The sequence below is a fragment of the Paramisgurnus dabryanus genome, chromosome 1, assembly GCF_030506205.2.
Source record: "Paramisgurnus dabryanus chromosome 1, PD_genome_1.1, whole genome shotgun sequence".
Lineage (NCBI taxonomy): Eukaryota > Metazoa > Chordata > Actinopteri > Cypriniformes > Cobitidae > Paramisgurnus > Paramisgurnus dabryanus.
Genome location: NC_133337.1, coordinates 1,672,798 through 1,690,421, shown reverse-complemented (window position 1 = coordinate 1,690,421; position 17,624 = coordinate 1,672,798). Strand labels below are relative to the sequence as shown.

Genomic DNA, 17,624 nt, shown 5'->3' with positions numbered 1-17,624 from the left:
GTTGTGGGCATTGAAGTCTTCCTAAAAGTGCGTCTCCAAACGCGTTTTAATCGGAGTCATGTTTTTCACCAACTCCTTTGCAACTCCGATACTTTTTCTTTTATGTATTGTTTTATTTCCTGTTACTGATGCGGACGAATGCGAAGGTGAGATTCATAGTTTTGGGTGTCAACACGAGCCTCCGAGTTTAAAAATAGTTGCTTGAACTTTGCCGAGTTATTTTACGCAAGGGCATGCGGGCAGTCACAGTAAATACAAAAATCTTTAGTTCAAAAAAGTTAATTTTGAAAAGGATCAGGCTTTGTGTTGCATTCTTTAACGGTGTACAACACTAAAATCCATGTTACACTATGACACATTTGGAAACAGAACAAATTTTTTTTGAAATGTTAGGATTCATTTATTAAATAAAATAATGTATAGTTATAAAACAACATTGCTTTAAAATGTGACTTGCAGAATGATCAGTAATTTTTATTGTTATAAACCATTCTGTTCGTTAACTTCACTGATCTATATAAATGACTGGATTGCGCATAGAACGCTTGACGTAACTGCGTGAGGTGACGCCAGCACAGAGTTCGAGCCGCCATCTTGGTATACCCAACCGGCAGAGAGCGTCATTGACTTCCATTCAAAATCATGATCAAAATTTACCCGCTTTACAGCGTATCAGTTACACAAGGTTAATTTTTAGGATATGTGTACGTTAATTATTTGATAATTCTGGTGTTATTTGCAATGTTTATCTTTTAATCGGGCAGGATAATGGATTTATAAAAAAACCGTTAAGGTGAGTGTGTGTTGCATTTGTTAATGACACGGGTATAAATAAAGTTTTGTTTGACATTCAGCTACACTGTGACGGTCAGCGTTATTTCTCTAAATAAGTTTAGGTAACTTGTAAGTTTAGATAACATTATTACAAAACTAGCAAATTATTGCATACACATACGGTACAAAGTATGATTATTTATTTAGATTTCAGAATGAGCACGTTTATTGTCATTAATACTAAATATGCTGCGGTCTGTCTGCTGATCTGATACTGTAATAAAGATGAATGTATAATAACTGTTTAAAACGCAAAATGTACAACTTTCAGTAAGTAACTATTTACATGCTTTGGACGTTTGTGTTGTAATAATGTACAGGGTAACTTCACATATAAAAACGAAGACGAGTAAAGTGATGTTTTATCATTAAAATCTGATAACGTCCATTGATTTAATAGAACGTTTGGGTATACCAACATGGCGGCGCGGTGGCTTCACAAGTGTGACGTCATGCGCAATCCAGTCATTTATATAGATCAGTGGTTAACTTAGTTAACTACATAAGTTAACATTATTAACAATACTGAACAATACGTCTACAGCATTCTTTAATCTTAATATTAAATTCAACATTTTTAAAGACATGAACAATTGTATTTGTAGTAATAACATTAATTAATATAAATACTGTAAAAACATATAGACCCTTTTACAGCCCACGTGATCGGCAACGGAAGTGGTGTTGTTCCCAGTGGTTCTAACGTGTTAGCAATTCGGAATGTTTATTAAAACGGTTTCCGAGCATCAAAAGGCCTGGTTGTTGCGTTTGGTTGCACTAATATAATATACTTATATACATATAGGGGAGAGTGGGGTGATTTGTGCCAGGGGGGGAAATGTTCCACCCCTTTTTCTGGAAAACCATAAAAGAAATTGGTCATGTGACCACATAATTTTGAAAAGCCATCAATTTTACTTATCCTCAAAAAAGAGAGACACATGGCATGAGAGGTAATCACATTTTAGCTCCAAAAACTGTTTTTTCCTTTCAAAGTAAAAGTTCTATGATTAGGTTTTTTGATTGTAGTATCTAAACAATTATAGATAGGTTTGAAAATATTTCACACATGTTTTAGTGCTTTAGCAGGCTACACAATGAGTCTATACTGTTAGCATAATGTAAGCTCTTAACTGCTGGATCATGCTAATTGTTCAGACTTGTAGGTCTGGGGTGATTTGTGCCAAATGGCCTGGGGTAAGTTGTGCCAGAGGTGATGAGCTCAAGAAACATCCCACACCCCAAAAACTTCGTGGTACAGCCATAAGACAGCATAAGTTTATATTCCTGTGTAGTATTGACAAGTGGGATGTTAAATAGTAGGCCAGATCCAGACCACCTAGACCTACATACTCACAGGGGATAATCTGGAGAAGTGAGGAGATGGACATGCCTCAGCAGTGTTTGACTTTGGCCTACCTGCCATTTGTTTCATTTAGCTAACATTGATTTCAGTTTTGAGTTTGCACTATGTTATTAAAGAGACGTTTTATTAAGTTTTTAAGTGGCCAAGTCACAATAGGATGTTTAGAAATTAGTCTGGTCACTTTATTCTTATATATTACATAATTGACAGACAGCGTTCTGTGTATGTCAACTGACATCTATTGCCAAAGCCACTTAGCCTCAAATTTTTCAGAAATATCATATATTGTGTATTTAAGTTGTGTTTTTCCAAAAACTACAAAATATGACTTATTCCAACAGTTTAATAGAGTGACAATATCTAAATAAACCTTAAATGAGTTATTGTGTATTGAATTTGTCTTGCTTTAATATAGCATTACAGTTCATAACATTAAAATGTTTATTACCCCAACTTATTTTCCCTAAAGGCACAACTTCCCCCGCACCAGGGGCAAGTTGTGCCACAAGACCACTTTTTTTCCAAAAGCTATATTTCTGAAACTATTTATTTCAGATCCAAAGTTATTGTTCTCAGGGATGCACAACATCCTAAAATATATGTACATCCTTAAGTTGAAGGCATTACTGTCATGGCCTCACTTTAAAGTCACTTTGAGTAAAAACTGGCACAACTCACCCCACTCTCCACTATATGTATCTGGCCACTTTATATTTGACCATCTGCTAAAGTCTTCAATCCACTCCACAATAGTACACGGATCTGGTAGCTGTGTTGAAAAAGTTGATAAGTCAACTTTTTTAAATAACTTTCTCTGTCTGTGTTGCTTCACTGCTGATTCTTGCCATACATCCATTGCCAAACTGCGCATGCATACGTTGACACGTCATCATTGTGTACACACAGATAAAGGCTTTATTGCCCTTTAAATGTTACAGAGTTATTACATAACAATAATTATGTTTCATATAATCTCCAGGATAAATCTTTATTCAATGTAAACGTGAATTTGTGTGTTTTGCAGTGTGTGTGAATTTCCTGGAGCGCATTTACAACTCACTAGTTCTTCGGCATAAAGAGCTTTCCCCAGAGCTGGTGGAGGGGGGTCTCATCACAACATGTGCTCAGGCTTCAGGGAAAGAGAACAGACTAGTAAGAACTGCTCCAAAGGATGCTCGATTTATCATTTTCCGCTCTTTGGTTGCTGGTCTGTCTTTAGGGACTGGTTCCTTACCAAGAGAACAGCATAAACAAACATTGTTCAATTATTCATATGGACTACTTGTTATATTGAACATAGCCTATTAGGGCTTGTAACTCAAACCTGCATCTTCATTTTCTTTTTACAGTGTTATTACCTCGGAGCCTCAAGTGATGCAGCAGCCAAAGTGACAGGTGAGGTGAGCCGCCCCCTCAGTGCACACGTTCCTGTCCAGAAAATCTGCCAAAGACTTCAACGCAGAGACAACCAAATCTGTGAGCTTAGATACGGTATGTGATTATGCAAAATAGGCTTTTTAACAACACCGGGTTTGGAATAGACTGGGGTCAGACTGTCAACACTGCACAGACATTAACATTGTTGAGATAATGGCATATTCATAGAAAAATTTTTTATATACTTAAGCAACGGAAAGCTTCTTCTTCAGACTGACCTGACCCTTTATGGCAACAAAGATGACAAAAATAGGTCATTCAGAATGCGTCATTGTGATGTCAGAACCATTAACATATAACCACAACATTTATATAGACCTTTTGCGTGTTTGCAAACAGAGATGACATTTTTTTTGTGGGCGGAGCCCAACTGGTGGCAGAAAGTGAATGCTTCTCAATAGCTGTGTGAAGTGTTTTAGCGTTAAACTGTGATTTTTATGGATCCGGTGTTCTGTAGAAGTCTGTTTCCCCTATATTTCTCTTAAGTGTAATTTTTCTTATAACGTTTTCACCAAGTTACATTTATTTTTTAAATAAATTAAAAGTTTAAATGGCTTGGCTACTGATATGTGTGCATGTATGTAATATGTATTGTTCTTTATTGGTAAATCAATTATTTTTACAGTATGAATCGCTGACGTACTTATAAGAGCAATTATATTATGTATTCTGTATAATATCATTTATTAACTAGAAATGCAATTCCCAAGGAATTACCAGTGCATGAAAATGCAAAAAAGTTGATTGACAGAAATGTAAAAGAAATTTAGTCTAGTAGTTTACCTGGCTGTTGACATGTTTTAGTGTGAAGCTAGCATGATTTAAAAAAGTTATCATGATGAAATATGAAGGTAGCATGAGTTAACATGATTGAGCATGAAGCTAGCATGATTTAGCATGAAGCTAGCATGATTTAGCATGAAGCTAGCATGATTTAGCATGAAGCTAACATGATTTAGCATGACGTTAGCATGATTTACCATGAAGCTAACATGATTTATCATAAAGCTAACATGATCAGAGGTGTAAAGAGTAGCTGAAAGCCATACTTGAGTAAAAGTACAAATTCCTTACTAAATTACTCCACTACAAGTTACAAGTCACCAATTTAAATACGACTTGAGTAAAAGTATTAAAGTAACCCAATTTAAAAGTACTCAAGTATTTTTACTCGTACTGAATGTTGGCTCAAAGATGCACTAGTCCTCAACACAAAGAGACATTGTAGGTCTGGGCAGTTAAACTAGGAAAGTTTATTTATGAGGTTTTATTTCCTAATAGAAAAGAAATCAAACACCTCAAAATTTTGACCTGGCAGAACAAACACAGATTAAACATAGTCATAGTCTTTTGACTAAAATTTAATTTAGTTTTAGTCATATTTTTGTCATCTGAATTGATTTAGTTTTAGTCTAATTTTATTCAACTAAATGCCATGAGATTTTAGTCTAGAAATCTACATTAAATTTAAAATTTAAACCCATTTAATTTTAGTCTAGTGTCATTGTGTACTTGAATGTGCCATGCTGAAAAATATATAGCCTAACTTTGTGATATAAATATATGGTAACACTTTACAATAAGGTTCATTAGTTAACATTAGTTAGCTACATTAGTTAACATGAATTAATAATGAACTGCACTTATACAGCATTTATTCATGTTTGTTAATGTTAATTTCAACTATTACTAATACTTTATTAAAATCTTGTTAACATTAGTTAATGCACTCTGAACTAACATGAACAAAAAATTAAAGCTTACATTTTTATTAACTAACATTAACAAAGATGAATAAATAATGTAACAAATGTATTGCTCATGGTTTGTTCAAGTTGGTTAATACATTAACTACTGTTAACTAATGAACCTTATTGTAAAGTGTTACCAAATATTCTTATATAGGCCTATCCTAAAAAAGATATAATTTTAATATTTAAAAAATTCCAGTAAACTAAAATTACACTAACAGAAATATGATAATGCATATTAAAAACGTGAAGTTGTTCATTTGAAAGATTAATTGTAAACACATGTAGTACGTAACACCACTCTCTCACATTAAGTGCACTACATTTATTCCGTCATGCATCCCTCTTTACATTAAATACATTACAGCATACTTGATTAAATGTGAGGACAGTGAAATTGTACACTTATTATCAATCTTATAATGTACTTAAGTTACTCAGGCAATCAGTACAGGACCTCGCTGGTTTATTTTGGCTTATATAGTAAGTTATATCAAGTTATGTACCAGCTCAGGTTAGCTGATAAAGTAGCATCAGAGTATAAAAACATTTGTGCTTGCCTTTGAGTTGCGGGATGACCCTCCTGCAATCGCGCATCACTTTTGTTTTGATTGTAGCATCACATGTTTAACAAAGAGTCCCTTGACTGAAGCAAATGTGATATGCATCCATATGTTTGCTCTTTATCTCTTCTCTCAGACCAGACGCAAACTTTTCTCTACAGTTTATGACATACGCAGCACGCAGATGTCCCGCTACGGTGGCTCAACGCAAGCCATTCAGCGTTTGACATCGAAGTACCGCGAGACCAGACTTCTCCATATGCATTTGATTCGCTCTCGCAGTACTTTGATTTCATACGATTGCTCTGCGCAGCGCCAAATGAAGTCACTCAGTTGTGTGTGTGCGTGTAACCTCGCGACCACAGATTCTATCCATCATCACCCTCTGACACTTTCGTCTCGTTTTTATTTGACGAATAAACAATGTAGCGAGTAACGTTAAGTGTCATTTCAAATGTAGTGGAGTAAAGAGTACAAATACCCAATCAAAAATGTAATTGAGTAGAGAGTAAAAGTTGCCTATATTTTTGATACTCAGTACAAAAAATACTTAAGTACAGTAACGAAGTACATTTACTCAAGTACTTTACACCTCTGAACATGATTTACAATGAAGCTAGCATGATTTAGCATGAAGCAAACATGATTTAGCATGAATCTAACATGATTTAGCATGAATCTAACGTGACGCTAACATAATTTAGCATGACTTAGCATGACGCTAGCATGATCTAGCATGAAGCTAACATGACGCTAGCATGATTTAACATGAAGCTAACATGATTTATCATGAAGCTAACATGAAGCTAGCATGATTAGCATGAAGCTAGCATGATGTTAGCATGATTAGCATGAAGCTAGCATGATTAGCATAAAGCTAGCATGATGCTAGCATGATTAGCATGAAGCTAACATGATGTTAGCATGATTAGCATGAAGCTAACATGATGTTAGCATGATTAACATGAAGTTAGCATGATTAGCATGAATCTAGCATGATGGTAGCATGATTAGCATGAAGCTAACATGATGCTAGCATGATTAACATGAAGCTAACAAGAAGCTAACATGATGTTAACATGATTAGCATGAAGCTAGCATGATGTTAGCATGATTAGCATGAAGCTAGCATGATGCTAGCATGATTAGCATGAAGCTAGCATGATTAGCATGAAGTTAGCATGATGTTAGCATGAAGCTAGCATGATAAGCATGAAGCTAGCATGATGCTAGCATGATTAGCATGAAGCTAGCATGATGCTAGCATGATTAGCATGAAGCTAGCATGATGCTAGCATGATTAGCATGAAGCTAGCATGATTAGCATGAAGTTAGCATGATGCTAGCATGATTAGCATGAAGCTAGCATGATGTTAAAATGATTAACATAATGCTAACATGATGCTAGCATGATTAGCATGAAGCTAGCATGATGCTAGCATGATTAGCATGAAGCTAACATGATGCTAGAATGATTACCATGAAGCTAGCATGATTGCTAGCATGATTAGCATGAAGCTAGCATGATTAGCATGAAGCTAACATGATGCTAGCATGATTAGCATGAAGCTAGCATGATGTTATCATGATTAACATAAAGCTAGCATGATGTTAGCATGATTAACATGAAGCTAACATGATGTTAACATGATTAGCATGAAGCTAGCATGATGTTAGCATGATTAGCATGAAGCTAGCATGATTAGCATGAAGCTAGCATGATTAGCATGAAGTTAGCATGATGTTAGCATGAAGCTAGCATGATAAGCATGAAGCTAGCATGATGCTAGCATGATTAGCATGAAGCTAGCATGATGCTAGCATGATTAGCATGAAGCTAGCATGATGCTAGCATGATTAGCATGAAGCTAGCATGATTAGCATGAAGTTAGCATGATGCTAGCATGATTAGCATGAAGCTAGCATGATGTTAAAATGATTAACATAATGCTAACATGATGCTAGCATGATTAGCATGAAGCTAGCATGATGCTAGCATGATTAGCATGAAGCTAGCATGATGCTAGAATGATTACCATGAAGCTAGCATGATTGCTAGCATGATTAGCATGAAGCTAGCATGATTAGCATGAAGCTAACATGATGCTAGCATGATTAGCATGAAGCTAGCATGATGTTATCATGATTAACATAAAGCTAGCATGATGTTAGTATGATTAGCATGAAGCTAACATAATTTGCATAAAGCTAGCATGATGTTAGCATGATTACCATGAAGTTAGCATGAATTTAGCATGAAATTAGCATGATCCTAACATTATTAGCATGATGCTAGCATGATTAAGATGATGCTAACATGATTACCATGAAGCTACCCTTACAAAAAAGAAGTTTATTGAAGTGTGCTATAAGTATTCTTCTTTTAAACTTAAAATAAGAAAGTATACTTTCAGTTTACTTTTTATGTACTTCTCTAAAATGTACTTTAGGTACTTCTCAGAAATATACTTAAATTGTACTAAAGTATACTTGACCTATACTTGACCTATACTGACCGAAATGTCTAAGTATATTTGGCCTATACTTGTTTACTGACATATACTTAAAAGTATAAAGTAAAAATGCAACAACGAAAGCTACATCAAGAAAGCTGCAAAAAGCCATATGAATAGCCCTGGTGAAAAATAAATATACTTTATTGTATTTCAAGTATATTTAACTTTGCAATAGTACATTACAAATATACTTAGAAAGAAATGTACCATATTTGAATATATTGAAAGTATGCTTACAACATATTTGCTTACAATTAAATTTTTAACATATTTCAAAATAATTATAATTTAGTATATTTTCTAAAAGTATACTTAAAAAAATATACTTGGAGTTAAAGTTCTGTGCAATTATTAAAGTATACTACTTTGAACTTATTTTAAAGTTTATTTTAGGTATACTTTATCTAGTTATCATTATAATAATGCACTGACAGCATATTTATAATATATAGCATAAATACATTATTTAGCATCCTTTAGAAACAGTATATTTTAAGTAAATTTTGAAAGTATATGTAGTGTACAAATGTATATTATCTTTATGGAGAATCTTTAGTTTTAGTAAACTAGTAAGTTATTAATTTTGTGCTGCAGGTATACTTGCAAGTATTATTTTACTATACTTTTAGTTAACTAGTGTACTCATACTGAAAGTGTGCATGCAAGTGTTCTGTTAGTGTACTCTTAGTAAACTAGTAAGTTACTAACTGTGTGCTGCAGGTATACTTGCAAGTATTCTTTTACTATACTTTTAGTTAACTAGTAGTTTACTACTCAACTTTACTTAAAGTGAACTTAACATTAATCCCCTGAATATCAACTTTCGTTCTGGACTCCATTTCCCATAATCCCGCATGCCTGGACTGATTAGTCTGCCACCTGAAACTCATTGGACAGCCTATATAAACTCTCTGGAAACATTCAGTCAGTGCAAAGTCTTGATTTGTACCGGCTGTCATTGCTGAGCGGTTTGCCTGCCTGCTTATCTATCTGTATTTATTAATCTTGATCTGTTTTACCTGGTTTATGAGTATGTTTGTTGCCTGCCCTGACCCTTTTGCCTGTTTCATGACTACGAGATTTGCCTGCCTTACATTGCTGTGTTTGCTGTTGTTTGACCTTGCCTGTTGGAATACGAGTGTGTTTAATAAAAACCTGCAGATGGATCCTCAGTGTCAAAGTCCTTTGTTACACAAGCAGTATACAATAAGTAACCTACTAGTTTACTAAGAGTACACTAACAGAACACTTGCATGTACACTTTCAGTATATGACTAGTAAACTACTAGTTAACTAAAAGTATATTAACAGAACACTTGGAAGTATACCTGCAGCACACAATAAGTAACCTACTAGTTTACTAAGAGTAAACTAACAGAACACTTGTATTTACACTTTCAGTATATGACTAGTAAACTACTAGTTAACTAAAAGTATATTAACAGAACACTTGGAAGTATACCTGCAGCACACAATAAGTAACCTACTAGTTTACTAAGAGTACACTAACATAACACTTGTATTTACACTTTCAGTATATGACTAGTAAACTACTAGTTAACTAAAAGTATATTAAAAGAACACCTTTTAAACCTCATATTAAGAAAGTGTGCAATAGGGTTAAGTTTACATTAGCAAATTTTAGATATATTAGAAATGCACTTACTTTTAATGCTGCTAAATTATTTATGGATGCCATGATTGTGTCACATCTGACATATTGTCTGACAAGCTGGGGACAAATAAATAGCTTATCACTAAAGCCAATAGCAATTCTTTATAAAAAAACTCTTAAAGTATTGGCCCAGAAGCCTAACAGTTCACATCATTGTATCATTCTTGATGACCATAAACTGTTAAGCTGGGAAGATGTAATTAAATACAAAAATATCTGTCTGGTTTATAAAATTCTGCATAATAAGGCTCCTACTCCTCTTAATTCATTTATAATCCAACGTAAAAATAGCAGTCAGATCACCAGAAGCACTACACGTGGTGATCTTTCAATCCCATTTAGGAAAAGCACATTTGGTCAATTATCATTTTCTGTTACAGCAATACAAAACTGGAATTCATTGCCCACCACAATTAAAGACCTACATACATATTCCGTCTTTACTACACATCTTAAAAGCTGGCTATCCGTCAATTATAAATGCACACATTAATCAGACAGATGTGATGGGCATTTGATGTGACATGGTCATGCTGCTGCTGTTAGATCTTTGTTGGCTGCCTTAATGTTTGGTTATGTATGTGTTTTAATGTGGCTCCTGCATAATTATATGTGAAATCTGTACTGCTCCCATGTATGTAACAGGCTTTATGTTTTTGTAATTGGTGTTTTTTGACTGTGCTTGTCTAAATTGTGTGTCGCAGGATTGTATATTTTATTCTCTTTTGTTTAGTTCTGTTGTAATATAACTGTAATGTATTTTGTTTGATGTATGCCTATTAACACTCTGGCCGGGGACTACAGCTGGAAATTAGCCGTACAGGCTAAAGCTGCTCTTTTTATTAAAAGGGACTGTCCACGTTATTATAAACTAATAAAACTAAAACTAAAACTAAACACTTGGAAGTATACCTGCAGCACACAATAAGTAACCTACTATTTTACTAAGAGTACACTAACAGAACATTTGCATGCACACTTGAAGTATAAGTCTAGAAAACTACTAGTATACTCATGAGTTCACTTGCAGTACAAATGAAGAACTAATTATGCACTAGTTGTACACTTAAAGTTGACTACTCTTACACTTATAGTACACTTAGAAGTATACTTCTATATACTAAAAGTGGGCCAATTTAGTCCCAAGCGGTATTCAAGCAGTACACTTACAAGTATACTACTAGAACATAAATGTTAGTACACTTACTACATAAAGTATACTTAAAACTATACTCCAACATTACTTAAGTATACTAAATAAAATTAACTTGAAGTATACTTCTTTTTCGTAAGGGTAGCATGATTTAGCATGAAGCTAACAAGATTTAACATGAAGCTAGCATGATTTAGCATTAAGTTAGCAAGATTTATTATGAAATTAGCATAAAGCTAGCATGAAACAAGCACGAAGCTAGTATGACTTAGCATGAAGCTAGCATGAAGCTAATATGACCCAAAGACCCAACCCCCATGTCTCTATGATGTCCGGATCCAGAGATATAAGGCTTTGTTTATTATGTTGCTAGGCTGCTCATATTTGGTTGCTAGGGGCGTGGCTTAATACCTCAATAAGGATGGTGAGAGACTGATTGGATGCCTGAGTAAAATGAGCCCACCCCCATGTCTCTGTGACACTGTGCTGCAAAGATATCCATCTGGGCATTTTATAATGGCAGTCTATGGTAGATGTTGCTAGGGTGCCCAAAATGGTTGCTAGGGGCGTGGCTTGATAGCTCAATAAGGATCCTAAGGGACTGATTGGATGCCTGAGTAAAATGAGCCCTCCCCCATGTCTCTATGACACTGCGCTGCAAAGATATCCCATCCGGGAAGTTTTTAGTTCCTTATATGGGCATGATTCCTGCCCCATTATAAGTCTATGGGGAAATTTGGGGACCTCTTACACCCCAGGGGTACAACTTACAGCCCATTGTGAGGTATGTTCTTACAGAGCCTGCCAGCCTCTTCAAATGTGGCAAGTCACAAGTTTCTGTGAAATCCTAGGTCTGAGCTACGACTCGTCAAAGTTTGTCGCAATGTTAAGTCTATGGGATTTTTCGGCTGCTTTTTCGCCCCTGGGGCGAAGACCGTACCCCCGATCGCTTATAAAAGTCATAGCACACTATTCCCGGATAGTCTGCACGTTTGAGAGTTTGAATGAAGTTTCTAAGTTAAACGGTTCGAGCCGTATTAATTGCGGAAATTTGGTTGGAAGAATAATAATAACTAGATATGCAATTCCCAAGGAATTACCAGTGCATGAAATTGCAAAAAGTTGATTGCCAGAAATGTAAAAGAAATTTAGTCTAGTAGTTTACCTGGCTGTTGACATGTTTTAGTGTGAAGCTAGCATGATTTAAAAAAGTTATCATGATGAAATATGATGCTAGCATGATTAGCATGATTCAGCATGACGTTAGCATGATGCTAGCATGATTAGCATGAAGCTAGCATGAAGCTAGCATGACTAGCATGAAGCTAGCATGATGCTAGCATGATTAGCATGAAGCTAGCATAAAGCTAGCATGATTAGCATGAAGCTAGCATGATGATAGCATGATTAGCATGAAGCTAGCATGATGCTAGCATGATTAGCATGAAGCTAACATGATGTTAGCATGATTAGCATGAAGCTAGCATGATGCTAGCATGATTAGCATGAAGCTAGCATGATGTTAGCATGATTAGCATGAAGCTAGCATGATGCTAACATGATTATCATGCTGCTAGCATGATTAGCATGATGCTAGCATGAAGCTAGCACGATGCTAGCATGAAGCTAGCAGGATGCTAGCATGATTAGCATGAAGCTAGCAGGATGCTAGCATGATTAGCATGAAGCTAGCACGATGCTAGCATGATTAGCATGAAGCTAGCACGATGCTAGCATGATTAACATGAAGTTAGAACGTTGCTAGCATGATTAGCATGAAGCTAGCACGATGCTAGCATGATTAGCATGAAGCTAGCACAATGTTATCATGATAAACACGAAGCTAGCATGATTAGCATGAAGATAACACGATGCTAGCATGATTACCATGAAGCTAGCACGAAGCTAGCATGACTAGCATTAAGCTAGCATTAAGCTAGCATGATGCTAGCATGACGTTAGCATGATGCTAGCATGATTAGCATGAAGCTAGCATGAAGCTAGCATGACTAGCATGAAGCTAGCATGATCCTAGCATGATTAGCATGAAGCTAGCATGATGCTAGCATGACTAGCATGAAGCTAGCATGATGCTAGCATGACTAGCATGAAGCTAGCACGATGTTAGCATGACTAGCATGAAGCTAGCACGATGCTAGCATGATTAACATGAAGCTAGCACGATGCTAGCATGATTAGCATGAAGCTAGCACGATGCTAGCATGATTAGCATGAAGCTAGCACGATGCTAGCATGATTAGCATGAAGCTAGCACGATGCTAGCATGATTAGCATGAAGCTAGCACGATGTTGGCATGATTAGCATGAAGCTAGCACGATGTTAGCATGATTAGCATGAAGCTAGCACGATGCTAGCATTATTAGCATGAAGCTAGCACGATGCTAGTATGATTAGCATGAAGCTAGCACGATGTTATCATGATTAGCATGAAGCTAACACGATGTTAGTATGATTAGCATGAAGCTAGCACGATGTTATCATGATTAGCATAAAGCTAACATGATGTTAGTATGATTAGCATGAAGCTAGCATAATTTGCATGAAGCTAGCATGATGCTAGCATGATTACCATGAAGTTAGCATGAATTTAGCATGAAATTAGCATGATCCTAGCATTATTAGCATGATGCTAGCATGATTAAGATGATGCTAGCATGACTAGCATGAAGCTAGCATGATTTAGCATGAAGCTAACAAGATTTAGCATGAAGCTAGCATGATTTAACATTAAGTTAGCAAGATTTATTATAAAATTAGCATAAAGCTAGCATGAAACTAGCACGAAGCTAGCATGACTTAGCATGAAGCAAGCATGAAGCTAATATGACCCAAAGACCCAACCCCCATGTCTCTATGATGTCCGGATCCAGAGATATAAGGCTTTGTTTATTATGTTGCTAGGCTGCTCATATTTGGTTGCTAGGGGCGTGGCTTAATACCTCAATAAGGATGGTGAGAGACTGATTGGATGCCTGAGTAAAATGAGCCCACCCCCATGTCTCTGTGACACTGTGCTGCAAAGATATCCATCTGGGCATTTTATAATGGCAGTCTATGGGAGATGTTGCTAGGGTGCCCAAAATGGTTGCTAGGGGCGTGGCTTGATAGCTCAATAAGGATCCTAAGGGACTGATTGGATGCCTGAGTAAAATGAGCCCACCCCCATGTCTCTACGACACTGCGCTGCAAAGATATCCCATCTGGGACGTTTTTATTTCCTTATATGGGCATGATTCCTGCCCCATTATAAGTCTATGGGGAAATTTGGGGGCCTCTTACACCCCAGGGGTACAACTTACACCCCATTGTGAGGTATGTTCTTACAGAGCCTGCCAGCCTCTTCAAATGTGGCAAGTCACAAGTTTCTGTGAAATTCTAGGTCTGAGCTACGACTCGTCAAAGTTTGTCTCCATGTTAAGTCAATGGGATTTTTCGGCTGCTTTTTCGCCCCTGGGGCGAAGACCGTACCCCCGATCGCTTATAAAAGTCATAGCCCACTATTCCCGAATAGTCCGCACGTTTGAGAGTTTGAATGAAGTTTCTAAGTTAAGCGGTTCGAGCCGTATTAATTGCCGAAATTTGGTTGGAAGAATAATAATAATAATAATAATAATAATAATAAAAAGCCCAGTAAGAACAGTACAGCGCATTTTCAATGCACTGTAACTAGATATGCAATTCCCAAGGAATTACCAGTGCATGAAAATGCAAAAAGTTGATTGCCAGAAATGTAAAAGAAATTTAGTCTAGTAGTTTACCTGGCTGTTGACATGTTTTAGTGTGAAGCTAGCATGATTTAAAAAAGTTATCATGATGAAATATGATGCTAGCATGATTAGCATGATTCAGCATGACGTTAGCATGATGCTAGCATGATTAGCATGAAGCTAGCATGAAGCTAGCATGACTAGCATGAAGCTAGCATGATGCTAGCATGATTAGCATGAAGCTAGCATAAAGCTAGCATGATTAGCATGAAGCTAGCATGATGATAGCATGATTAGCATGAAGCTAGCATGATGCTAGCATGATTAGCATGAAGCTAACATGATGTTAGCATGATTAGCATGAAGCTAGCATGATGCTAGCATGATTAGCATGAAGCTAGCATGATGTTAGCATGATTAGCATGAAGCTAGCATGATGCTAACATGATTATCATGCTGCTAGCATGATTAGCATGATGCTAGCATGAAGCTAGCACGATGCTAGCATGAAGCTAGCAGGATGCTAGCATGATTAGCATGAAGCTAGCAGGATGCTAGCATGATTAGCATGAAGCTAGCACAATGCTAGCATGATTAGCATGAAGCTAGCACGATGTTAGCATGATTAACATGAAGTTAGAACGTTGCTAGCATGATTAGCATGAAGCTAGCACGATGCTAGCATGATTAGCATGAAGCTAGCACAATGTTATCATGATAAACACGAAGCTAGCATGATTAGCATGAAGATAACACGATGCTAGCATGATTACCATGAAGCTAGCACGAAGCTAGCATGACTAGCATTAAGCTAGCATGATGCTAGCATGATGCTAGCATGACGTTAGCATGATGCTAGCATGATTAGCATGAAGCTAGCATGAAGCTAGCATGACTAGCATGAAGCGAGCATGATGCTAGCATGATTAGCATGAAGCTAGCATGATGCTAGCATGACTAGCATGAAGCTAGCATGATGCTAGCATGACTAGCATGAAGCTAGCACGATGTTAGCATGATTAGCATGAAGTTAGCATGATGCTAGCATGATTAGCATGAAGCTAGCATGATGGTAGCATGATTAGCATGAAGCTAGCACGATGCTAGCATGATTAGCATGAAGCTAGCACGATGCTAGCATGATTAGCATGAAGCTAGCACGATGCTAGCATGATTAGCATGAAGCTAGCACGATGTTGGCATGATTAGCATGAAGCTAGCACGATGTTAGCATGATTAGCATGAAGCTAGCACGATGCTAGCATTATTAGCATGAAGCTAGCACGATGCTAGTATGATTAGCATGAAGCTAGCACGATGTTATCATGATTAGCATGAAGCTAACACGATGTTAGTATGATTAGCATGAAGCTAGCACGATGTTATCATGATTAGCATAAAGCTAACATGATGTTAGTATGATTAGCATGAAGCTAGCATAATTTGCATGAAGCTAGCATGATGCTAGCATGATTACCATGAAGTTAGCATGAATTTAGCATGAAATTAGCATGATCCTAGCATTATTAGCATGATGCTAGCATGATTAAGATGATGCTAGCATGACTAGCATGAAGCTAGCATGATTTAGCATGAAGCTAACAAGATTTAGCATGAAGCTAGCATGATTTAACATTAAGTTAGCAAGATTTATTATAAAATTAGCATAAAGCTAGCATGAAACTAGCACGAAGCTAGCATGACTTAGCATGAAGCAAGCATGAAGCTAATATGACCCAAAGACCCAACCCCCATGTCTCTATGATGTCCGGATCCAGAGATATAAGGCTTTGTTTATTATGTTGCTAGGCTGCTCATATTTGGTTGCTAGGGGCGTGGCTTAATACCTCAATAAGGATGGTGAGAGACTGATTGGATGCCTGAGTAAAATGAGCCCACCCCCATGTCTCTGTGACACTGTGCTGCAAAGATATCCATCTGGGCATTTTATAATGGCAGTCTATGGGAGATGTTGCTAGGGTGCCCAAAATGGTTGCTAGGGGCGTGGCTTGATAGCTCAATAAGGATCCTAAGGGACTGATTGGATGCCTGAGTAAAATGAGCCCACCCCCATGTCTCTACGACACTGCGCTGCAAAGATATCCCATCTGGGACGTTTTTATTTCCTTATATGGGCATGATTCCTGCCCCATTATAAGTCTATGGGGAAATTTGGGGGCCTCTTACACCCCAGGGGTACAACTTACACCCCATTGTGAGGTATGTTCTTACAGAGCCTGCCAGCCTCTTCAAATGTGGCAAGTCACAAGTTTCTGTGAAATTCTAGGTCTGAGCTACGACTCGTCAAAGTTTGTCTCCATGTTAAGTCAATGGGATTTTTCGGCTGCTTTTTCGCCCCTGGGGCGAAGACCGTACCCCCGATCGCTTATAAAAGTCATAGCCCACTATTCCCGAATAGTCCGCACGTTTGAGAGTTTGAATGAAGTTTCTAAGTTAAGCGGTTCGAGCCGTATTAATTGCCGAAATTTGGTTGGAAGAATAATAATAATAACTAGATATGCAATTCCCAAGGAATTACCAGTGCATGAAAATGCAAAAAGTTGATTGCCAGAAATGTAAAAGAAATTTAGTCTAGTAGT

At 36.9% G+C, this 17,624-nt stretch overlaps 1 protein-coding gene across 1 annotated transcript in view; it reads left to right on the top strand.

Annotated features, from left to right (window-relative positions):
* The first annotated feature begins 2,021 nt into the window (after positions 1-2,021).
* The window catches only part of cdnf (cerebral dopamine neurotrophic factor), a 111,752-nt gene continuing 96,149 nt past the window's right edge, over positions 2,022-17,624 (top strand). Inside the window, exons 1-3 of the mRNA XM_073815912.1 lie at positions 2,022-2,031; positions 3,225-3,352; positions 3,550-3,691. Of these exons, the coding sequence (XP_073672013.1) occupies positions 2,022-2,031; positions 3,225-3,352; positions 3,550-3,691 (280 nt within the window). The remainder of the gene's footprint in view (positions 2,032-3,224; positions 3,353-3,549; positions 3,692-17,624) is intronic.